General features: G+C 38.5%; 2 protein-coding genes across 3 annotated transcripts; both read left to right on the top strand.

The window, feature by feature from the left end:
- Positions 1 to 6,015: 6,015 nt before the first annotated feature.
- tpm4b (tropomyosin 4b) lies at positions 6,016 to 16,142 on the top strand. Of its 2 annotated transcripts, XM_034702566.1 has the most exons (9): positions 6,016 to 6,354; positions 9,948 to 10,073; positions 13,893 to 14,026; positions 14,490 to 14,607; positions 14,688 to 14,758; positions 14,856 to 14,931; positions 15,043 to 15,105; positions 15,188 to 15,257; positions 15,796 to 16,142. In XM_034702566.1, the coding sequence occupies exons 1-9, from the start codon at positions 6,241 to 6,243 to the stop codon at positions 15,876 to 15,878; spliced, it is 855 nt and encodes a 284-aa protein (XP_034558457.1). In that variant the 5' UTR covers positions 6,016 to 6,240; the 3' UTR covers positions 15,879 to 16,142. The 2 variants fall into 2 exon arrangements, with proteins under 2 accessions (XP_034558457.1, XP_034558458.1); XM_034702567.1 differs by lacking the exons at positions 6,016 to 6,354; positions 9,948 to 10,073 and adding an exon at positions 12,489 to 12,795.
- Positions 16,143 to 19,258: 3,116 nt separating this feature from the next.
- On the top strand, positions 19,259 to 24,106 carry LOC117826791 (ras-related protein Rab-8A-like). The gene is made up of 8 exons (XM_034703134.1): positions 19,259 to 19,477; positions 20,033 to 20,093; positions 21,277 to 21,337; positions 21,424 to 21,501; positions 22,109 to 22,198; positions 22,290 to 22,355; positions 22,442 to 22,492; positions 22,772 to 24,106. The coding sequence occupies exons 1-8, from the start codon at positions 19,354 to 19,356 to the stop codon at positions 22,859 to 22,861; spliced, it is 621 nt and encodes a 206-aa protein (XP_034559025.1). The 5' UTR covers positions 19,259 to 19,353; the 3' UTR covers positions 22,862 to 24,106.
- The last annotated feature ends 1,011 nt before the right edge of the window (positions 24,107 to 25,117 follow it).

Raw genomic sequence — 25,117 nt, 5'->3', positions numbered from 1 at the left:
GACAAGTAAACGAGCGCCCCCTGTGGGACGGGAGGATGCACTGACAGTAGAATGACACATGACTGTCCTCTGCCATTCCCCGACTAAATAAGACAGATGTGTTCAGTGGTTCATAACTTTATATAGAGACACAAAATATGAGTGTCACAAAATCTCCTTCTTCATCTTAACAAGTAGATATAATTTAATCCAGAATGCTGAAGTAAAATATTAAAATGATTTCCCTGTGATGTATTAAGATAAGATAATATAAGATAATTTAAGATAAGATAAGATAAGATAAGATAAGATAAGATAAGATAAGATAAGATATCACTTAATTGCTCCCGGGTTGGAAATTCAGTTGTTGCAGACCCAGACATAAGTACAATCCTATGGTACAATCAAGAAAAAGTACTAATTAGTAAGATAGAATAAGTAAAAATAAAAATACATACATAAAGATAGAATACAATTTAGATATATACAATGTTACAAACGTAATTTAGATTAATACAAATGTATTTTATATTTTACCTTTATTTTATCAGGTAAGTCAATTGAGTGAATTGAACCAATTCTCATTTACAATAAAAACCTGTTACAAATGGATTAAATTGTAGTAGGGGGCAGTGGTCAGCGTGGTGCAGTCTGTGGCCTCCGTTAATGTTTAACAGTCTGATGGCGGTGGGCACAAAGGAGCGCCTGAAGCATTCAGTCTTGCACCGTGGTGGGATGATGCGTTGACTGAACAAGCTCTCCATCAGCCACAGCTCATCATGTAGAGGGTGAGAGGGGTTGTCCAGGATAATAATAATGCTTTTAATTTGTACAGCACTTTTCAATAAAAGTAAAAAAGTGTTTCACAAAAACAATAAAAAAACAGACAATACAAGTAAAGAGGCAATTAAAGCAAATAGACGATATAAATATAAATATAAATAAGGATAAATTAACAGAATAAAAGTTTTGTGTCTGAGTAGGGACCTGTTCATTTTAATACCTTTCAGTTGCCTAGAATCGTTGAGTGCCACTTTATGCAACATGTGTAATATCATCTTTTCAGATACTACTCTTGTGTTCTTTGTGATTGTATATATTTTTTAAATTAGGCGATTAGAAATGAGGATAATCTGCAAGAAAAAAAGGAAAGTAAATTCACTGTGACAGTTAAGTTAGTCAGTTAACCGAGGCAACTGTATATCCATAGTCTATGCTACCATCTTCCATATGTGCTTTTCATTATTAGAGTCTTAGAAGCTTTCATTGTTTTTAAGATGTGTTAAAGTAACCTTCTTTTATGTCACCAGCTTCTATCCCTCAACTGGGCAAATGCCTAATTCTCAATTGATAACATCTAAGTTAGCAGTGTCTTTAAATGCAAATACAACCTCTTAAAATCTGTGTGGAATAACACAAACAGAATAACATATTTTCAAATCTTGGGAACTTCAAAATGAAAGTCATAATTAGAAGTGATAGCTGATCCCTCTTTGGTTGAAGTTATAAATATCAGTGCTGCTTTTCTTATGTTATAGTTCACCTGAGACACTTGAATTTCATAGTTGCCGCTGTTGTTGGTATTCCTTCTCTTGAACTTATCAAATACTGTCAGACTCAAAAACCTTTAAAAAGCAACTTAAGTGAAATATCACATACAAAACTTTGGACACCTCACTAGATTTTGGATCCCTGGTGGAGAAATATGCCCCCATCTAGCCACGAGAGCATTGATGGCATCTGCAACTGATGTTGGGTGATAAAGCCTGGTTTGACAACGTAGAGCTCAGGCCTTTCAGTTCTTTGTACCCAACACCAAGAATCAATTCTCTAATTTCCCCTTCATAAGTATAGTCTTTAACATGTGAGCCAGAGAGGAATTTCCCCAAGCTGAAGGCACAAAGTTAAAAGCATAAAACAAAGTCAGACATCACTGCATGCTTAAGTATTACATTTACATTGAATTGAAATGAAACAGTGTAACCTAGGTCATAAAACAGCCCTGTACCACATTAAATTGTTACCCTGTGTGGTTTGTGCCTTTGTATGCCTGCTTCTTTTCATTGTAATACAAAACAATCTTAAAGAAAAGAAGATTTTCATTAAAAACAAACATCCCTCTTGTCCACATTCTTAAGGGCCAACAAGTGAAAGTAGTAACCAGGCTTTGGTATCTTTTTATTATCTGCCTCGTGTACTGAATCTTACACAATCCCACACTCATTATGTACTTCTGTTGTAATTGTGCAAACATGTGTGTCTAATCTGAACTCATTCTTTTCATTCAGCTGCTCTTAATTAGTGCAAATCTTCTTTGTCTTAAGTTCTAATGTGACCTCCATCCTGACTTCATACTGAAACTTAACAAACTCCATCATCTCACTGACTGTAGTGTCTGTTGTGTGAATCTTAAACAGCAGCTGGGCAACAAGAACTGACTTCATCAGCGATGAAAAGACCACTGAAACTTAAGCTGAAGTAATTCTGCTTCATTAGATTATAAATACACTTCTTATTAATATGTCAGTGTTCTATAGTACACAAAGCTACTTGGGTAATTATGAAGGTAGCAAAGGCTTAGCTATAAAATAATATGGATTTAAGAGCTTGCTCAAGAACACAAACTGTAACAACTGGTATTTGTCACAGCTGTGTGTGTGTGTGTGTGTGTGTGAAGAGAGTGTTGACGGACAGAGGAGAGGTACAAGCGAATATTTGATGACAGACGTTTTGGGAAAATTTGGATTTTAGGTTCTACTTTGATGTTAGATAAAGAACGCCAAAGCTGGGGAAGAAAAAAAAGGTTGTTTTAAGCGTGGAAAGTGATAAACATCTGAGTTTTTTTTCCTTCTAAGATCACCGTCCCTGTTTGGCATGAGACACCTTTCATCACAGAGCTTGTGCAGGACAACTGTGGCTCTTTAAAGTGACACATCTCAGATCCCTTGGCCCGTAAGATGGAGTCTAGACATTGTCAGAAGTCATAGATACAAGTGGAGTGAGTTACAGATCCAAATATAACAGATTGCTACTTCTCTCAGCCACTCCCATATACTCTATACAGTGTGTGTGTGTGTGTGTGTGTGTGTGTGTGTGTGTGAGTGTGTGTGTGTGTGTGTGTGTGTGTGTGTGTGTGTGTGTGTGTGTGTGTGTGTGTGTGTGTGTGTGTGTGTGTGTGTGTGTGTGTGTGTGTGTGTGTGTGTGGCTGTGGTTGAGAAATCAGTGGAAGTGGTTGCATAGTTAATGAACATGTTTGTGCAGAAGCCTCAGAGCTGAACAGGCCTGATGACGTATTTACTTGGGTTACTGAACGGGCTTGTTTGAGTGCACTCTGAGTCAGTGCATCATGTAGGTGTTACGCACTTAATAAGTCATGTGCAGGTGTTACCACGGCTAACTCATATGAGACCTTTATTTTTCTCTCCTCAGACAGATTGATGTAAAAAGAAAGTAGAATATCTGCCAGTGAAATCAGATCTTACAGCTGATCATAAAGTTGCAGCACTTTAAGTCAAACTGTAGCATTAGCATCCACATGTTATTGACGGGGGCTACTAAAACGGCTCTACTCTATCTACCCTCCACTCTTCAAGCATTCATATACAATGTAATCTGGTCCTCCATTCCCATGGCTTTGTGATTTATACTTAGCAGGACTTTGACTCTACTCCCTAGGCGATCCTGTGGCTTTTTGGGGGAGTTTTTACCATACAAGGAGAAGAGGAGTTTAGCTCTGTTTCCTGTGGGAGGTTTCTGATTTCTCTCACTCTGCATCTGATTCACTCTGCCTCTATGTCTCTCTCTCTCTTACCTCCTCCTTCTCCCCCCTCTCTCTGTTCTCCTCTCCTGGTTCCTTCTCACTGTACAACTTAAAGAATTTGAATATTAAAAGAAACATCACCAAAACACTTCCAAAATCAACATTTGTTGTGTTGAATTATCACACTTGTATCCATGCTATGTATTATCATAACACTGCGCACAGCGAGTATCTTGACAGACCAAAAAAGGCGCACAGTCCCCGCTCTTTATCATAGCAGGACATGATGTAAGCTTGTTTAAGCTATCAAACTGCCACCACTTTTATAAACTTAGGCCAAAAAAGGGCTGCAGTCTCTTTCTCCTTCAAAACAGAATTCTACAAGTGCACTCACACAACAATATTTATCTCCAACTCTGGAAGAAGAGAGGAAAGAGTTGTGGATCCGTGAATCTGGATTTCAAATTGGTACTTTTTCTCCTGAAAAATGTATTTGCTTTTTAAAACACATTTGAATATAATTTATGTTACTCCACACACTTTTGTGCACACACTTGGAACATTGACACTAGAATTAAACACAGATGTTCCCATCGGGGAATTTAAAAACACAATTTTGAACTACCACTGATTTTTACATTCATGTGCCTACCTGTTATTTTTTTTGTTGCTACTTTTATTATTTCATTTGCAATGATTTATGAGCTTTTAAGGGTCATTATGGTACCATTAAATTTAGCCTATGCCTTCAATTATTCCCTGAGATTTAAACAAGGTTTAATGACCTTCAGATGGATGTAATATGAGGCAAAATTAGACTGAAGTACACACCAAATTGTCTTAGCCAATCTCAGTTCAATTATAATGTATGCTGCACCAAAAGAGGTGAGTTTCTACAAGGGATTAAGGAACATTTAGTGCAGACTACCTGGAAAAATCTTCCAAGTCACTATATGCATGTTTTTACTGTAGGGTAGCAACAATATTCTCCCAAAAAAATGAAACTACTTGCAGGAAACACAGAATCCGAGGTACACTTTGGCACAGAAAAAGTGTTTTCTGTGCCAAAGCATTGTTCTTCTATGAAGTATGACGGCAAAACCAGAGGATGCATTCAGCAGGACTAGCAAAGCAAAATGTGAGGTGCATAAGTCCAGATATCTCTTCAGATGTAACTAAAGGGTCCTCACTGTTCTTTGACTTTACTTGTAATCTTTATTTTTAGCCAAGGCAGCTGGCACAGAAGAGAAGGAAGCAAGCAGACAGGTCCTTTAGTGCTGATGTCATCAGGAACATATATACACACACACATCAAACACACTACCAAACACATCTTTCACTCTTAACTTTAAATTTAAGACTGTTTACAACCAAGTCATCATGAATTACTGAAGAAATATCAAAGTCTGCAACACATTTTCATTCTTTCCTCACATGAGCTTTCATGTACTTCATTTCTGATTTAATTTCTAATCTGCAAATTAAAGGCATGAACTAATAACCATGCATGCCTCCTTTTCTTAATATCTAATAGGTGCATTGAATCCTGCTCCTGGAAATCCTCTCTGTAAACAAGTTTTCTTTTGCATTGTGGGCCTTACATTTTATAGAAGAAATTACTAAATAAAGGTCTGTCAGACCAGTAGTAATTAAGAGGACGTTAATTGCAGGAGACCTGTGGTTTATGTCCGTGCAGCTCGACTGTAAAGCTCCAGCTGCCTGGTGTGGATCACATGCAGACAGCTCGCTCTTTCCCCAATTTTCTTTGGCTGGATCATTTTCCATACAGCTCTTTTTCATTCAGCGGTAGAATGAAAACTATGTCCTCTCTTACCAACTCTGGTATTAACATCAATTTGAACATTCCTAAGTAAGAACACAGGCGTATGAAAATGCAGCTCAAAGCAGGGGGAGAAAAATGAACCTCCAGTAACTCAAATTACTAATGTGTCCTTTTGATGTCTGGGCTCCGGATCATTCTGCTGCTTCTTATCAGATATTTCTCTCCTCACTTCTGTCCAAAACAACAAGGCCATGACCCCAAAAAGGAGAGGGGTGGGATGTTGACAACACATCTACACTATGCTGTTCGACCAAAGAGCCTTGAAGAGGTGAGGTTCATATCTGGGGGGGGGGGGGGGCACAGTGAGGTCTAGAGTAGCCAAAGTGGGGAGTGGCGGAAGGGGTAAATGGTGGGAAAGGGTTGTCACAAGAGGCTGGGCTGTCTCCAAACCTCGAGTGAAGTTTAAATCACACAGAGCTCCTTCAACTCTCACTTTGCATCCTCCTCTCCTGTCCTCTGCTCACTCTCTCTGAGCTCCGTCTGTCTCTCTCCTCCTCCTCCTCCTCTTCATCTGCTAGTTGCTCTCCCAGTCAACCTTGAGAGAGATCTCCTGAGGCATCTTCCTCTGAACATCTGCAGCAGCCCTTCACCTGAAGAAACCATAAGTTTGTTTTTCTTTTCCTTGAGGTTTGTGAAACACTGAGACCCAGCCGTCGCCATGGAGGCCATCAAGAAGAAGATGCAGATGCTGAAGCTGGACAAGGAGAACGCCATCGACAGGGCAGAGCAGGCTGAGTCTGACAAGAAGGCAGCAGAGGACAAATCCAAGCAGGTGAGATAAAGAATAAGTGTTGGACTGATTTGAGTCTTCTGTGACTCTTTTTTTGTACTGAATCATAGAGTTAACTGAGAAACTATTGAACGTAATCTTAAATTTCACTGTCATGATAGGTTTCATATAGAAAAAGATTAAAAGGAAATAAAGTGTCAAAGCAGCAACAAGAAAAACACATAACAGATGCACATACAGATTAATACAGTTATGAGAGATCTGAACACTTTTAAATGCAAACACAAAATAAAGCTCTGAAAAGCATGTAAAGGCATAAAATACTAATGCATAATACAGAAGTACATTAATAGCTACAAGTAATGGCAAGAGGGGGGTGAAGTAAAGTTTCTTAAGTGTGTTAATTCAAACAAACCATGAAGAAAGAAAGAAAGAGACACAAATATTCATCAAAGTTAAGTTGAATTTTTTAACTTTATGTATGATTTGTATGTCATGATTCATGTCATTGTTAAGATGTATTGAAAGTAGTTCTCAATACAATAGTTCTCAGAATTTACTTCAAGTTTATTGAGATATTTCTGTGAGTCTGTCGCTGATCAATACTTTTAATTTAGGTCAATTATTTGCGAAAACAGTATTAATTGATTTAAAAAGACAACTCTGTCATCTGCAAACAACTTTCATTCACAACTGTGATTTAGTCTAAATTAAATACATAAATGAAAGCACCAAGCCCAATGTGCAGACTGTAGGGTGGCTCTGCATACAATGTCAGGTATTTCCCAGAGCACCAAATACAAAGAGCAGCTGATACGTCGCCCCGCGGCTGTGTCTTCAGGAGGGCAGCACAACATGGAGGAAGTCGTCCTCAGGGATGTAAGAATAGAATTACAAAAGTGATGACTGCTCGAATGTTATCAGTAATCCCACAGCCAACCTCTGGGATTACTTGAGACTACACGAAGTGTTGCTGCACAAGATATACTAGTCTATCTGCAGCAGCTGTAGCTTTTACTCTAAAACAGAAGAGAACTGCAATTCCCCACATCCTTATCTGACTTGAAGGGTGTACAGGAAAACCTCATAAATTCAACATCTCTGCACTTCCATATTTGGTGCTGCATTGCAGAAGCCTTAGACAGCCTGATATTTTGAGGGCTAACTTAATGATAGCATACTTGCTGCTCCTCATACAAGCAAAGTAAAAACTTGGGGTGGAATGGGATATTTGAGGTTTCCAAAACGAGGCAATTATTGCACAGTGGGAGGTAGTGTCGTCATCATGGCGGTACGAAAGGAATGCTTGAGGGCAGGGAGTTTAGGAGGCACGGACAAAGCCAGGATCTTCATTAAAGCAAGTGGAAAGAATCCTCTCTCTGCTGGCTAATGCTCTAATGACACCCTCAGAGAGCACAAGGAGTGACAGTTGTCAGTTGGCAGCGCACATATGGACCCCCAGTTAACTCTCAGCTCAAGAAGCAGTCAGCATGAAATCCTAGAAGATTACTCAGAGTTCTTTAGTTTGTTTGGGTGGCAGCGATACATGCAGCGCTAAGGGATGCTTTCTTTGCTATTCTTGACTCGACCTCAGAGTGCAGGAAAACTGACGGAAGACACTGAAAATACACAAAACTAATACTCAATATCAATTTACAATATACAAAACAGGCAACAGACTCCAGCAGCAAGACAATGTCCCTGGATTACCCGTTATTATCCACAGACTCATTACAGAGGGTTTACTTTGGAACTACTCCCTACAAAAGAAGTAGTCCTGATGAAAAGTTTTGGCAGCAAGTTCTGTAGATAATCAAGAGGAATGGGAACATTTCTCAAATTTAAGCCATGCTACCAGAGAGGCTTAAAGAATGGCAATGTAAGCTGTTCTTCTTTGGGGTTAAATATATAAAAACAAATTAAATTGATTTGCATGAAATTGGGAAAGACTTCCACAGAGGATGAATCCAAATGCCTTTAAGGGTCTCCTGATGAGTCCTATCTTGTCACCAGGAGATTAATATTTGTGGTATTAAGAGAAATGTATTTGAAGACTTGATGTGGATTCTCGTTTAAAGGGGTCAAAACTAGAATAAATAACATTATTCTTATACCAACATGTCATTCATGGTTCCCTGAGGAGGAATCATATCCCTTTAACTGTGTTCTGATGATTCCACTCTTGTCACAACAATGTTCATATTTGTAGTTATTATGAGAAATGTCTCAAAAACTATTAGATGGATTAGCGTGACTGATTTTAGGCCTTTGTGGTTCCCAGAGGATGAATCCTCATCCCTATAGTTGTCTCCTGATGGTTGCCTTTTTGCCATCCGGAGGTTATATTTGTGGTACTAGGAGAAATGCCTCGTCAATAATCAGATGGATTTGCATTATTTATTGTTAGATATTTGTGGTTCCCAGAGAATGAATCCTTATCCATTTAGTGGTTTCCTGTTGATTTCCCTCTTGCCACCATAACGTTCATATTTGTGGTAATATAAGACAGTCTGAATAATTATTAAAGGGATTGGCATAAATTATCTTTTAGAAAATCATGCTTCCCAGAGGATGAATCTTAATCCTTTTGTAGTTCCTTGATGTTTCCCTCATGCCACCACAAGGTTCATATATATGGTATTCAGATTGAAGTCTCAACAACTGTTAGATGGTTTCTAATTCATCTGGTACAACATTCATGTCCTCCGATGCCATTGATGATCTTTAACTTGTAACCATCAACTGGTTCCAGATGCCAAGTGTTTTAGTTAACGAACTAGCACCTGGTTTATGTCATGTGCAATGAGAAATTGTAAGCATGTTTAAAAAAGACCTATAGTGGGAGCAGACTTGGCTTTCAATCTTATACAATTGTGGTTAAAACCTGCATCGTTTTCTTATGACCAGCAGGGGGCGAGTCAACTAGTTATTAACAAATCTTCCAGAAGTTCATAATACAAATTCCTGTGGTTCTTGATCTATTACCTCATCCAACATATCTCCAATAAAGTATTCAAAACTAGTTTCAAGAAGTCTTCATTACCACAAGTTACTCATTTCGTAAATTGTAGTCCCATTACAGTAGAATTCTTGATAAAGCAGGGTATGCTAATGGCATGGCTTACTTGAGACTGACAAAGTTGCTACCTCTACAATTTGACATTTAGGATTCCGATGTGGGAATCTGCTTCTACCACTTTGTACAAATGTAGTGACTTCTGGTCACAAGACATGCCAGACTTGTGGCAACAGAATAATAGTTTGATATAAAATGTGTGTCACTGTTCTGGCTTCATCCATGTATTACAATATCTAGTGTTAACACACCACACAGCAGTTGACATATCTGTAGACCTTCAACTGCGTTTCAAGACATCTAACTGAAGTTGGTATTAGTCATGTCACACATCTGAGTGCCTCTGGGTGTTAACTGAGTCTACTTTAGTATGTTAATCTAAATATGTTGACAAATACTGTACTTATTCTTTCTCCTCTACCTGGTCTTCAGCTGTCACGTGTAGTGACGTTATATTTTTTTCAGTGCCGTGTTTCATTCATACTTACCTTCTAAGACAAAGGTCCTTGTTTAATCTAATTATGTCCATCCTGACGCTCTCATGTTTGTCTTTTTCCAGCTGGAGGATGAGCTGCTGGCTCTGCAGAAGAAACTGAAGGGAACAGAGGACGAGCTCGATAAGTACTCGGAGGCCCTGAAGGATGCTCAGGAGAAACTGGAGCTGTCCGAGAAGAAGGCCACAGATGTGAGTTAACCACAGAAGACGCCATCTGAAACACATTATTCACATTACACTGGATCACCACAACTTAAGTTTCAGTCTTGAGTGAACTGTTCACAAACACCCTTTTAGATGGACTCAATTATAACTGACTCCATAATTGAGGAAGATAATTAATAGAGACATATCTTGGTTTTGCAAACAGATGTTCTTCTCTTTAATATTGTCAAGTAAGTGCTCTAAAACTTAGTCTGAGTGTTGTTTCTACTGCTCACACTTTCTCAAAAAAGGCCATGTCTGGACTGGTTCTGATTGGTTGATGTAGTTTGGTTGATTCTGGAGTGATGGAACATCGCTGAAGAGTGATGAAAACGAAGACACTATAGGGAAAGACTTTAAAAAGGATTTCAAACATTCAATCAAGTGTATGTATCCAATATTCATTTATTTTTAACCATGGACACCAGGGCTACAGTCTTTAAAGGTCCTTCAGTTTCTGTGTATTCAAAATGAAGGACTGAGGGGCAATCAACATCCAAATCAGGACCAAGGTTCAACATGAGGTTACCTTTGGAAACTCCTTTTTGTGTGTTAAACAGAGACTCATACTGTACAATATATATGTCAAAGAAAATTTGACAAACAACTTTTAAAATCTGCCGAGCATGAACTGATAAACCTCAATAGAGATGACACTTTCACCCTGACAGAACTTAGTCAGTTCTTCTAAACCAGTTAGTGCTGAGACTCAACATCTAAGTGATCAGTGTATTACTGAGGCCTGTAACAGAGTTCCTCCTCAAGCACAGACAAAACTTGGCTGGCCTGTAGCCGACCAGGAATCCCAGGAATGCAGCTTAAGCAAACAGAGAACCCCATACTGCAGTTTCTAATGAAATCAATGCTCTGGACTTTTTTGGGGAGGAGATATTTTTTGCTTTGTCCGGCCTTACAAAACACACCTAATGTAAGACTACAGTGAAAGGCCATCCACCTTCAGAGAACAGCTTTTCTACACAGCTATGTCTCCCCTATGGTGATGTCTCAGTTACTTGACCAAGGCAAGATCTGATGAGGTGAAATCTCTTACAGGAGTCTCTTTAAGCTTTTCATGGGCAGCCTGACAAATACTATAGATTTGACACTGAAAACACTTTTATGGTGAAGTCTTACATTTTAGTTAGAAGCTTTTAGTAACAAGTGGTGATTTTCTTATTTACTGTTTTATTTTAATATTTTAGGATGATGCATTTTAACAGGAATAACAAGATCAGGTTTCGAATTACCTCGAGAAGTAGTACAACAGCTTACTGTTATTGGCATTACCTTTTAGTGCTCAATATTTCCCTTATTGGTTATCATCTTCAATAATCATTTGGTTAATAAAACGTCAGAAAATAATGAATCTAAGAAAATTTCACAGTTTCCAAATCCCAGGTCTTTTGTCTGACTTAATCAATAAGCAGGAATAAAAAAAATGAAGAAAAATAACAAAGTCTCACAACCAGTCAAAGAAAGAGAAACCACTGTAATTTGTCACTGTGGGTGTACAATAATAAAACCAATCATTTTTCATCAAAATAGATGCTTCTGTAAAACAAAATACAGCATCAAGTGTACATTTTCCTCACAGTTTTTCCAAATCTAGCAGTGGAATCAGGTGAGATAAGACTCCAGATGTCAAAGGTCAGATTAACGATTTCGTCACAAATGACATATCTGTCGCTCTCAGGTCTGCTTTTTGTAAACTTGTCCAACCCTATTACTTCCACTGATATACTTCACACAGTTTATGGGGGATACCGATGCATATCAATGTGACACAAGGACACACAGAGAGAATAAATCAATGAAGAGTGAAGAGGAGATGGCAGAAGGGGGCGCTGGAGGAATGTGTCGCCACCCGATGGCCATGGGTCATGCCTGCAAGCAAATCAATTTACATTCCAGACAAATGCAGGTCAACAACCCCTGCTGAAGAGTGTTATTGCTGCCACACCCAAACTCAGGATCCTCCCTCCTTCTCCCTTCCTCCTTTCTAGAAGTAAATCTTTGGACCTTTGATTTCTATCCAGTTTACAACTCTCTCCCTTCACACTCTTTGTCTTCCTCCCCCACAAAGGCAGCTCAATCATATCATGATTCACATAAGTTATGATTCATCAGACTGGTGAATCCGATGAATCAGAGCTCTTCCTCTTCCTCTTGTGATCTTTACCCTGCTTCCTTGTGATCACAGCAGAAAAATGTGGCATAAGCAACACCTTACATTTGCCATATAAGTCCACAATAGAACTGCAAGACTCTCCCTCTTGGACTTTTACACACCTCTTTTGTGGAGGAAAGAGCAGTGCCTTCCCCTCCTAAATCCTGTGATGTCATCCGAGACCAGGCTTCTTCACAGGATTGGAGGATCTCGCAATAAATTTCCTGAAAACTCCCAGCCCTTTTTTTTTCTCCCCATCCCAACACTGCACGTCCCTGACTTCCTGCCCGAGAAAAAAAAAAACTCATTTCCTCGGAGCCTGAAACTTCAAATCAATAACTTTTAGGGACACATTCAGCCAATCTAGCCCACTACCTTTCTTCTTTAGTATTCTTTGCGTTTGAGAAAAACAAAGTAATCGAGATAATGGAGGTGGTGAAGAAGAAAATCCAGTCGCTCCAGCTACAAGTTGACGACGCAGAGGATCGTGCACTGGCAGTACAAAGGGAGTTGGACGTTGAAAAGGAACTGCGCGAACAAGTGAGGAAATGTACAATTTATACAACTTCTGTCGCATTTTTCCATTGGCTTTCATCTTCTCTCACCTGCTGAGTATTGTGAAACTATTTTACTCGCTCGTGGACTGCAGGTAGCGTTTATCCATCCACACCGCTGCCTCATGTTTTTAACACTTTCTCTCTGTAATCCATGCGTAAAGAAGTTCTTTTTAGTTTGTAAGGTTTTAAACAAGGTTGTTTTGGAGGCTCATGGGAAGTTGAGGCGTCGTTTTAGCGGCATTCATTCGCTGACTTATGTTCGACTGTGTTATCTAACTCAAACCCACCCTACATCTCCTCAAACACGAAGAAATGCAGCGAGCGCCCTCACTTTTACATGAACTGTCAGCCTGGTTGTGAACTAGAACAGGCTGACAGGTTTTTAGCATTTAAAAGCTTGGGTTTCCTCAATGTGTCTATAAAACACTCTAAAGGAGTGGTTTGATTTTGATACTTTTTTTTCTGTTCGTGTTTCAAGTTTTTTATTTGACAATTTGTCTTAAAAGTATATAAATTAGGAGCTGGCATCCTGTTCCTTATACCCTTCATACTTGACACAGGAAGAAGAGGGCAGACATGGTTATCTGTCATATCAGTCCCACAGGAAACAGGCCCAGAACTAGTAATCTGTTGTCCCACAAATATACATGGGCTTACATTACGAGTGTTACAACAGTAGAGCTGTAAAACTCAACATGTGCCTGAGTTAAAATTACCACTGTGTTAGTCTACATCAGCAGTTTTCTTAGTATGTGGTCAAGCTACAAAGTCCAGGACTCATTAGAGTATGAAACTGAGTGCCTTTAACAGATCTGACCTATATGACTGAAGAAGACTGAAATTCAAACATACTATGATATTTATAGCATTTGAGTACAACATTAGATTAATAAACATCAATGAAAAAGGCTTAATAACGGTCAATTTCAGTTGTCAAACTGTTGAAATGAATGATTTGATAATAAACGGCAAGTGCCCTAAATGCAGCTTCCACCATCCTAACGGTATCCTTCCTCCTCTGGCCGTAGCATGTTTCCTGGCTGACCTCTGACCTCTCTCTTCCTTTCTGTGTGACTATAGGCGGAGGGCGATGTGGCATCCCTGAACCGCAGGATCCAGCTGGTGGAGGAGGAGCTGGACCGCGCTCAGGAGAGACTGGCCACTGCTTTGCAGAAGCTGGAGGAGGCCGAGAAGGCTGCGGATGAGAGCGAGAGGTGAGAGTCGACACAGGACCCAGTGCCCAATGTACCAACAACAAATCAGAGACGGGGAGGTCGTGGAAATACAAAATAAGATTAAAAATATCAAGTGGAGGAGAGAAATTTGGGGTTTCTATCTGTGAAAATATTTACAAGATATTTTCCCAGAAGAAAAACAAGTTTAAGTTCATTTTGATAGCTTGTTCCAGCATTACAGAATCCCCTTATTAAGAAACAATACGGTTACAAACTTGAAAATAATCCACCTTTTGTGGAGAAATCAAGTCAGTCAATACTGTTTTTGCATTACACATGTAGCTCAGCTCGTTGTGTAGTGTTGATGGAAACGATAACGGCAAGAGGAGTGTGGAGGGAGTACCAGCAGATTTGAATCATTTGCATCATGTGGAAACAACACTGACTGAATTGTGGTGTCTCTATGCTCAAAGTAAAAACTGTGTGTCTTTGTGACCCTCAGAGGTATGAAGGTGATTGAGAACAGAGCCATGAAAGATGAGGAGAAGATGGAGATCCAAGAGATGCAGCTCAAAGAAGCCAAACACATCGCTGAGGAGGCAGACCGCAAATACGAGGAGGTACGACCACCGGAGAGATCCCACTTCAGATAACTTACATTTTTTTGTAAATGCTCACCTGTGATCTTTCCATCCTTCAGGTTGCTCGTAAACTGGTGATCCTGGAGGGCGAGCTGGAGAGGGCAGAGGAGAGGGCAGAAATTGCAGAGCTGTACGCAAAAATCGCTGTAGCAATTAAACACATACCTTCAGAGTTTTGCACTTTTGGATGTGTCCTGAACATCAAATGTATTTCTGCTTTCATACAGTAAGTGTGGGGACCTGGAAGAAGAGCTGAAGAACGTCACCAACAACCTAAAGTCACTAGAGGCTCAGTCTGACAAGGTGAGGGGTGTCAATCTATCCTGGAGGGGTAGAGAGTGTTATTCACTGATTTTGACTGCCTGTACACTACTATTCTTTCTAAACTATAAAACTCTAACTCTTTTTCTCTAGTACTCTGAGAAAGAAGACAAATACGAGGAGGAGATCAAACTCCTGAATGACAGACTTAAGGAGGTAAGTTCCTGTTTGCTCACTCTGTCTCCTCTAGTGGGAGTTCCAACTGGACATTCATTATGTTTTATGTCCCTTTTTTAAGGCTGAAACCCGTGCAGAGTTTGCAGAGAGATCAGTGGCCAAGCTTGAAAAGACCATAGATGACTTAGAAGGTACGCTTCAATTGAATCTGACTTTAATGCTTTACATCTCCTCATTTCTTACTCTTAATCTCTGCTCTTGTTTCTTTTTCCCTCCTTGGTCTTCATTTTCCTCTGAACCTCCTCCGCCTGCTCTGCCTCTCTCTGGCCTTTGACCTGCAGACGAACTGTACACGCAGAAGCTGAAATTCAAGGCTATCAGCGAGGAGCTGGATAATGCCCTCAATGATATGAACACCTTGTAAAACCTTGCGTTGAGCTCATGACATTTTCACTTTCTCTATCACTTCTTGCCTGATCAGAAGCACTTTGTTTCTTCTTTTCCTCCTTTGCTTTAACTTCTCTATGCTCTTCTTGCATTAGTTCAATAAATATATTTTCCCTCTTGTACACTGTCTTTTTCTCTTTCTTTTAAACCCTGTTGTTCTTTTTGTTTTCCACTCTCAAATGAGCCACAGTTTATCAGCTCAACCACTCCCTTTCAGTGATGAGTAATGTGTTCACTGAAAAAGCCAGCTTGTTTTATATCTTCTGTTACTTTTCATTGCAGGGTCCCTAACAAAAGCAAAAGAGGAAAACCTAGAAATGCACCAAGTCCTGGACCAAACACTGCAAGAGCTGGGTAGCTTGTAAAATGCCAAGAAGAACATCAAACAATAAATAAAAAAACAACCTTTTTTGTAAAAGATATTTTCTAAATGCCATCCATTGTCTGTAATTTCACTCTTATTACTGGTAGCTAAAACACATGTACCCCTTTTTATATATTTATGGTTCTTTTGTTTCTTTCCCTTTTTTAAAAACTGGTTTTGGGTCCACATGATAGTCGGTGTTAGTGAGGGAAATTGTGTTTCAAACCAAACTCTTAGCACAAATAAAAGTGATGATGAGGCTGATGATGACGCGAGTTCTATGAGTAATGTTCCCTGCATGCTTACCTGTTGAAATGTATGCAGGTGTGTGTGTATGTGTGTGTCCTTCAGGCTGTTTCAACACAGCCATAAACTGGGAGCAGCAGCAGAGAGAGCCCACTCTTCAATGGACAAGTGCTAACATGCTCAATGTTTTCAGTTCTGCTCTGCTAAAACAGTGAATTCCTCAGACGCTAAACCAGGGATGGTGCTTAGCTGCTGATCACACAACAATAACTTGATCTTAAAGAGAGAATGAGGGCAGATGCATGTACATGACAATTCAAATATCAATGGAAATGAAATGACATACCAATTACAAAAGATAAAAATTAAAGATCATGTCCTCTTCGATTTATTAGGTTCAAACAAGGTTGTGAAGCTTCTGTTAAACCAAAGTAACTATTAAAATAACCTGATCATCTCTGAGGAAATAGCCTTAAAAGAAGAACATTATCTGATTATGGTTGAATTCTCAGAAAACCAGCTGTCTAATTGTAACTTTACAACACCATAATAAAATGTTTGTGTTCAAAATATGACAGGTTTACTTAAAGAAGTATTATCAGCAAGTTAAATATTAAGAATAAAATAACTCCTGATAAAACATTGATGGTATTTCTTTATATTATGTATGTTTTCACATGTCAGCAGAATTGAAATGAAATGCACCTCATCGTATTCTAAGTGAAGTCTTATTTTGCGCAGCGTTAGAATATCATCTCTAGTATGAGACAAAATCACAGATGAGTTATAATTCAACTAATTGAAGTTGATCTACCCCAGACACTTTGACTTAACTGAAGTATCAACATTCTTTTTTAAATGTCTGAGGAAATAGATTTTTAATCACCATGTTTACCACAGCCAGTTCTCCATTCCTTTCCTGTTCAGCAATATCAACATATGTGTTGATTTGGATATAATTTCTTACACATAAACATAAAATACAGTTTCAAATCGAAACAGATGCTTATACTTAACCAGTTTTTGAAATAACATTTTTGTTCATGTTTACAAACTTTTCCTGTGTAAAATAATGAATACTGCACTTAATCTCGTACTGAAGTATCATCATATCCTTTATTTGAACTCAAAAATTCACTGATGTTGCCCTCATTTACAGTGATGTAGAGTGACACAAATCAAACACAATTACACAACAAAATGCAAGGTAAAAACAGAGGAAGTTGCACAAATGCAAAAGCATTGATAAAAATTGAGAAAATCCCTTAAAATACATAAATGTCTTGCTTTATCATGTATTTTATGGGATTATAAAAGTATGATATGAGTACTTCCAATGATAAAGGGTCCAAATTCTTGCTACACAGCTGCTAACATTTATTTAAAAGCATCTGTAAGGAACTTTGACTTTTTATTTCTATACAGTATGTAGAATGTTTTATCTAACTATTTATCTCATCTGACTTTATTTCAAGAATCACGTGTAGCATTTACGGTTTTATTTTATGATGTTGAAATTAAATTAATTGACACCAACCCCTTGGTTGTGGTTACATACATTAAAAAATATGAGTTTTCTTGGTGTCGTAGGTCATAAGGTGACATAAGTATAAATATCAGTCTGTTTCATAATCAGATAATGAACTACTCACAGCTTTAAGTTTTACTGGTTAGTTGTTGGAAAGTGTATTTATCTATCCATGGGTGTGAAATGTGCAGCCCGCTGGCCAAAACCGGCCAGCCAGAGGTTCCAACCGGCCCACAGAACGACTTTGCGAAGTGAAAAAATTACAGAGAAGACATTTACCGTAATTTTTTAATAAAAGTAACTACTATTTCAGATTTGTCCTCTGGGGTCACATAAAATCATAGTGCTAACGGAGCGCACCTGAACGGTGCTCCAGGACTTTTTTTTCTCAAAGTGAAAAAATTGATGACTTGCTGTTTGCATAATCCGGTTGAGATTCATAAAGACTTTTTAGAGCACTATAAGATGATCCATTAACTACTAACACTAGCACTACACTCCGTCATACAACACTGTCCAGCTAGCAAACTGTTCATGCTGGAGCTGAGGGGATCAAAATTATCAACTTTACCTTGTTCATTATTATAATCTCTGTTCTTTTGCAGTAAACATTACACTCTGAGTCAGGTGAATGGGTAACCTTTGTGTTTGGTGTGTTCGCAGCAGGTTTCAGGGCTTAAATAGTAAAATATTCAGCCAACTCAAGCGGCAACCTCCGGTCTAAAAATATGAATGCAATGTGGAAGTGCTAAAAACTGCAGTTCATTGAGGATCCACTTGAGGCTGGCTCCGGAATTACCGGAAACCACATACACAACAATTCAAAAAAGCTGATCTTTACAGTAGAAATAAACATTTTTACAGCCTGGTACAAAAGACAAGTGTAGTCTGGATAGCTCATTTCTCGATCGGCACACACTGTAGGGGGGTGGTAAATTTTTTTCTAACGCTGCAGTTTTGAAGATATTGAGATTACCTGTCTTCCAATGAGAGGCACAGCTGTCTTGATTGACAGGCGGGAACACTGTAGCTGTTTGCTAGGAGGCTCAGAGCCCGCCTCTTTACATCACAATCGCTCAACAGCAGCAATATGGCTGCCGCCAACGATTGGCCTCAAAACAGCACTTCAGAAACAGATGGGTGACGTCACGGATACTACGCCCATATTTGATACAGTCTATGGGCCCACTATGAGACTCATCATAGCAAAAAATACAACAGCTGTTTTTATAGAAAGATAGTTCATGTAAGGTGAACATTTTCAGAATGTAATTGACTGTAAGAATTTAGAGTTGTCGTTATTTATAGGAACCTATGTTATGATTTTACTGGTCCTGTCCACTTCAGATCTATATACTGTATTTTATTATATTTTATTGTATTTTATATTTAAATTTTAGATATTTAAAAGCTGGAAGAGAGAAACAGCATCTTGTTTTTCCTGTATGTCTCGTATATACAGTGAAATTGACAATAAAAACCTTTGAATCTTTTGAATCTTTACTTGGGCTGTATGTGGCCCCTGAACTGAATTGAGTTTGACGCCCCTGATCTAGTCTACTTCAACATTTCCGGCCTCAGTAGTAACGCCCAGAGGTGTCAGTCCTGTACCTGCAGGTGTATTCCAGGCCAGCAGGGGGCGTCCTTTCTACATATTCACATCACTGCTTCGCCGGGCGGGATTTCCGCAATAATATCAAGTATGGCGAAGACATACGACTATTTGTTTAAATTACTCTTAATCGGCGACTCTGGTGTCGGGAAGACCTGTGTCCTCTTCAGGTTTTCAGAAGACGCCTTCAACTCCACGTTTATCTCAACTATAGGTGAGATGTTCTTCATGTAAAAGGCTTTCTGTCTGTTTACAGTACGCTACCGGGCTGTCACTGAGGCGCCGTCTACTTCCTGGGATGCTAGCTATGCTATGTTCATGCCTGGAAGTAGTTTGTCATTAATAAGCGTCTGTTCTTTGAAATGTTTTATTCATAGAATCAAATCGTCGATAAGAGATAGCAATATTATTTTGTATGTGTGTTGTTCAAGGCTTCTGCAGGAGTGTAAATGTTTGTGGTGAATGTTGAACTCATGCCGGGTGTCTCCCCTGAAGGATGAATATACCAACATTAGCTATTAGGCCCTGTCTACTCTCTGGAAAGACACCGGAAAGCCTGCTACAGCGCGCCATTGCTGACACATTTATGCCATATATGGGCGTTTTTGTTGTCTCATGTAAAGATTACTGCTACCTGTCATGGCAGAGAACCGAGTCGTCGTTAATTCCCTATTATTGAGATCAGTTCTTTATGTCAGTAATGTTTGACAGCTACACCAAGCTAGCCAGCTAACGTTATGATTGACATGATCTCTTTGAACCCCTGCAGGCATTGATTTCAAGATTAGGACAATAGAGCTGGACGGCAAGAAGATAAAGTTGCAGATATGGTAAGTTTAGCCTAATTTCTCTTCTTTCAAAGGAATGGCAAAGTGGGCATGACTTATTTATGTTTGGCTAATATTTTGTGAAAGGCACACACGTGAAGGTGAAGCTGCCCACGAGTACTTTATACTCTTCAAATGTGAATGATGTAAATATTGTGCAGTTGTTTTAAAGTTATATGTATGAGTGCTAATTTAGAGATTCAGCTAAATGTATTCCACTCTTTTACTGTTGTCTATCTTTGGTGCCAACTCTGGCTTTACAGCCTCTCATTATCTTCACTCAACAGCTACCCTTCCTCAAATACAGGGGTTCCCAAGCTTTTCAGAACCACGACCCCCAAAATATAGATGCCAAAGACTCGCGACCCCCACTGTCCCTCAAAGTGATTTAATGTGGCTTCATTTAGCTGGTCTGCAGAAAATTAGACTACCTTTATGAGCATATGGCTGTGTTGCCTGTGCCTTTATGAATTAACTTACTTCTACAAATTTTTTTGATAATCAACTGTTCACTAACCCTAAACTTAGGAGTCATCTAGCAAAAAGAAAGGCAGAAAACTCACTACATTTTCTATTTTTAAGGTTTTATTTCAAGTTTAGCAACTATTTTTGTGGATATGTTTGCTATAATGGGTAAACTAAAATGTATAATTTTAGATAACTTCTGTAATTCATCTTTTTTATTGCATTTTTTTCAGTATTTCTTTGTTCACCACAAGTTAACAAATTATATATAAGTAATAGAAAACCAACAAAGAGAAGAACATTTTTTAAAAATACAAAAATAATTATTATCGTAAAGAAATAATAATATTTAACCATACAAACAAAAATGAAGATAAACATAAGAAAAAAGGTAAATAAACAAAAATAAATGATAATAATAATAATAATAATAATAATAATAATAATAATAATAATAATAATAATACATGTTTTTAGATAACTTTAAAAATATAAAAAACATTCTGGAATACATCTCATTACCCCCCATGTGTGTCTCGCGGCCCCCAACGGCTCCCAACCTACACTTTGGGAACCCAAAGCTCCATGTATCTGTGCTACACTCAGTTTACTCGATTAGTTTATTAGAGTCCATTCATTAGACACCAATGCCTGAAATACATATCTGTCATATTACATTTGAGTGAGTATTCAGTGGAAATTCTGTTGTTTTTTTTTTCAGGGATACAGCTGGACAGGAGCGCTTCCGAACAATCACAACAGCCTACTACAGAGGAGCGATGGTAAGTGTCTTCACAGATGAATTTGCTCTATATAAGAAGCCACAGCTCCTTGAATCTCAACACATTTGATCCTCCTTTTTTTACAGGGCATCATGCTCGTCTACGACATCACCAACGAGAAGTCCTTTGATAACATCAAGAACTGGATAAGAAACATAGAGGAGGTATTTACTGGCCCACATAGACCACTCTTTAACTGTGTATGAAGTCCAAAGACATCCAATGACCCTATAGTTTGTTAGTTAGTTAGTTAGTTAGTTAGTTAGTTAGTTAGTTAGTTAGTTAGTTAGTTAGTTTGATAGGGACAATGCAAATTAAATAGTACAACTTCTGCCTGTCACAAACAGCTGTAGTAACTGCTGCGTCACATATAAAGATAATAGCTAGTTTCCTACTCTTGTCCCCAGTTAGGCTTTTAGTATCATAGTGGCTATTTGACATTGTCAAAAAACAAAACTCTAAATCAAATCTCTCTCTCACCTATCCTGGTCAAAAAAAAAATGACCTTCTCTGGTGTCAGCCCCTCTTATCTGAAATATATTAATAACACCTAAGGCATCAAATTTTTGTATATTTAGCTTAAATTAATTTAACAATAAACTGATTAATTAAATTGAAGTAATCAAATATATGAAACTATGGACATAGCTCCAACAAGTACGTTAAAAGAAGAAAGAAAGATATCAAGATACATTGAATAACAATAAAAGAGGAGCAGAGGGTAAACATTTAGGTCAAGGTTGTTTTCATGCAATACTTCTTTTCTTTTAGCATGCATCGTCTGATGTTGAGAAGATGGTCCTTGGCAACAAGTGTGACATCAATGACAAGCGGCAGGTGTCCAAAGACAGAGGAGAGAAGGTAGGAAGTTGTTTCTTGTATATAATGTTTAGTAAAACTCGTCAGAAGATATGAGTTTAATTTAATCTTATTTTCATTCATTTTCTATTAGCTTGCATTGGAGTTCGGAATAAAGTTCATGGAAACCAGCGCAAAGGCCAACATTAACGTGGAGAATGTGAGTAACTGTTCTATTTTGCGTTAAAGATAATTAACATATTATATGCCATCAGTGCAACAACTATGTTTTTTTTTTTATCTCAGGCGTTTCTGACGCTCGCCAGAGATATCAAATCAAAAATGGACACAAAAATGGTAAGAAGCCTTTGATAAACTCAATGTTTGGCATCTTAAGTAATAGATAAATGTAACAAGTACTTTTCAGCTGCCATTAAATATGAATATTTAATCACATATTTCCAAGTTTCAAACTCTCCCTGCCATCATCAACATCTCATTTCTAAAGAAGGAAGCTCCTCCTGGAAGAGTACAAGACAGTTCTAGATAGAAAGTGGCTTCCCCCTATGAGAGCAGAGCAGCCAAATAGGCATTAACCTGACAGAATTTTGACCTCTTTTCGTGTAACATTTTCAGGAGGGCAACACACCACAGGGGGCCAGTCATGGAGTCAAGATCTCAGAGCCTCAGAAAAAGACCAGCTTCTTCCGCTGTAGCTTACTCTGAGGACCAAGGCCTTCGACACTGGCTGCCAGCTGGCTGGACATAAACGGACTGTGCTCTCTCTAAGCACTTCCTTCCCCTTCCCTCTTTCTACCTATCCACAGCCTGTCCTCCCAGTCCACACAAACCATTATATTCCAAGTAAGCAGAGGATTTCTCCTCCTCCTCTCTTCCTCTTCTGAAAGCTTCCAATGGTGCATCTTCCATTTAAAGAAAATGTGTTGTCTTCATGAGACAGGGTGCTTGACTGGTCGAAGTCTCAGCCAGGAGCGTTCTCCACATGTTCCTCATCACAGAAAAGACACGCTCTTGTTTCTGATGTTAGTCTCTTTGTACTACGCACTCATACATCACAGCCAGTAGCACAACTGAGGATGAGAAATTGTTAAATTAATGTCAAGATTTTGGGATTGTGTTTGCAAAAAGTAATATCTAGATCTATTTTTATTAGTGCTCTTTCCCTTTTCTTATGTTAGAGATGCTAACCAGAGACTGAAAGGCTTGAACTTTAGTGAAGCAGAGTTGCACATGCTTTCATTTTCACAACATCATGAAAAAAAGGCTGTCACAGATCAGAGAGGAGTCAGATCAAATGGTTTTCCATGTCAGTTCTGTTCTTTGCTTTTATCTTTGACAATCATTTGATGCGTATCATCGTATCTTGATCATTAGCCTCCAGCTCTGTTCAACCCTACTGCATTAGCTTTCAGGTGCTGGAAGGCGGTTTGACAACACAGCATCTAGAAATACTGTACCATCCAGATTCCTGACTGTTTAGATCAGCCTCTCGTGTCAAATGAATACCAGAGCTTTGGGAAGATAACAGGGTTTTGCTTAAGCTTCCCCTGCAGGAGGAACCAGTAAAAAAAAACAAAAAAAAAAAACATTGCACATGCAAAGTTGCTCAGTGCTTCGTCACCCAGCGCGAAAATGTGCTCAAACTGTATTTTATAACACTGTTTACAGAAATGGCACGACATGTGAGCTGTATTATCTTAATATTTCATATAGATGATCTTCCACTGTAAAGTACTTTGTATAAAAGGCTTAATTTAACAACTATTCTGTAATCAGTTGTTCCAACATTTATTTTCTAGATTAATCAGTTTATTGTTTGATCTAAAATATGACAGAGAATATTTAGAAATCATCTTAAAAATGTCTAAATCCTGGGTTGATATCTAAAGGATAATATTTTCAGAACATTCAGTTAATAACCATGGGACAAAAAAAAAAAAAGGTGAATCCTCACATGCTCCAAAGGTCTCCTGGACTCATTATTTGAATCCCAAAATCATTTAGGACGATGTCTCCCCAAAAAGCTGCCTCCACCCTGAATGGAATGACTTCAAAGTGTTGCTTTTTGCTTTCGTGTGAAGGTTTTGTAGCAGCTCTGATTCACAGTGAAGCTAAATGACGTCCTGGTTTATTTGATCAACAATCCAAGTCTGGCACTGTAAGCCCCTTTCTTCTTCTGCTATCCACAAAGCTATCCTTGCACTTTACCAGTAACTCGTGTTGTGTGTGTAGTCCGTGCCAAGTGATAGTTTTGCAATACAACAATACAGTTACTTAGTTATAAAAGTTTGGATCTATTGGGTCTTAGTAGTATATCAGGCATAATTCCTAAAGTTTACTTCACTTACTTATAACTGACTTGATCTCCTTTTGCTATTTCACTGCAAGTGATTCACTGTCCTGGTATTAGTTCACTGAAAACATTGCCGTATTGTACTTAAATATATATATTTATATTTAAAAAAAATAATTTGCGAGCCTCTGTTTCTATGCTACTGCCCTGCCAAACTATACTTTAAAAAGTGATGTGTTTTGGCTGATTTTGTGAACACTGGCTTGACTTAAGCTGAAACAAGGTCCCATAGTATTATTGCACGTTTTCTTGTGTGTTTGTGTTTGATCATAGTTTGACAGCTAGGTGGCACCGCAGGTGAGGGAGACAATACACAAGAGCACCTGAACTCAAATTATAATCAGTATTTTCTTACAAACACAAGACACAGAAAACTAGACCTGTGTGAATCAAACCTTTACCCTCTGTTTAACATTTGTCTCTCTTTCTCCGCTGCTCCTCGTGTTTCGTTCCTGCATTTGTTGCTCGTCTGAAAATCAAACTCCTGTATGCACAACATCGAGGGAGGATCTGCTGTTGCTTGCCTGCACTTTTTTTATTTGAAATATCAAATAATTTGGGACCTCATGACTACCACAGCCATTTGTCTTAACCGCTAATACTCAGTT

The sequence above is a fragment of the Notolabrus celidotus genome, chromosome 15 (genome assembly GCF_009762535.1).
Source record: "Notolabrus celidotus isolate fNotCel1 chromosome 15, fNotCel1.pri, whole genome shotgun sequence".
NCBI lineage: Eukaryota > Metazoa > Chordata > Actinopteri > Labriformes > Labridae > Notolabrus > Notolabrus celidotus.
Note: the sequence above shows the minus strand (reverse complement) of the source record. Positions and strands in the feature narration are given on the sequence as shown.

What these genes read in the sequence shown, in the direction of transcription:
- tpm4b (XM_034702566.1), top strand. Translation starts at nt 6,241, where the DNA reads ATGGAGGCCATCAAGAAGAAGATGCAGATGCTGAAGCTGGACAAGGAG. An exon ending in AGGGCAGAAATTGCAGAGCT is followed by an intron (nt 14,759 to 14,855) that starts GTACGCAAAAAT and finishes GCTTTCATACAG; the next exon opens with TAAGTGTGGGGACCTGGAAG. An exon ending in GACCATAGATGACTTAGAAG is followed by an intron (nt 15,258 to 15,795) that starts GTACGCTTCAAT and finishes TTTTCATTGCAG; the next exon opens with GGTCCCTAACAAAAGCAAAA.
- LOC117826791 (XM_034703134.1), top strand. Translation starts at nt 19,354, where the DNA reads ATGGCGAAGACATACGACTATTTGTTTAAATTACTCTTAATCGGCGAC. An exon ending in CCTACTACAGAGGAGCGATG is followed by an intron (nt 21,338 to 21,423) that starts GTAAGTGTCTTC and finishes CTTTTTTTACAG; the next exon opens with GGCATCATGCTCGTCTACGA. An exon ending in CCAAAGACAGAGGAGAGAAG is followed by an intron (nt 22,199 to 22,289) that starts GTAGGAAGTTGT and finishes ATTTTCTATTAG; the next exon opens with CTTGCATTGGAGTTCGGAAT.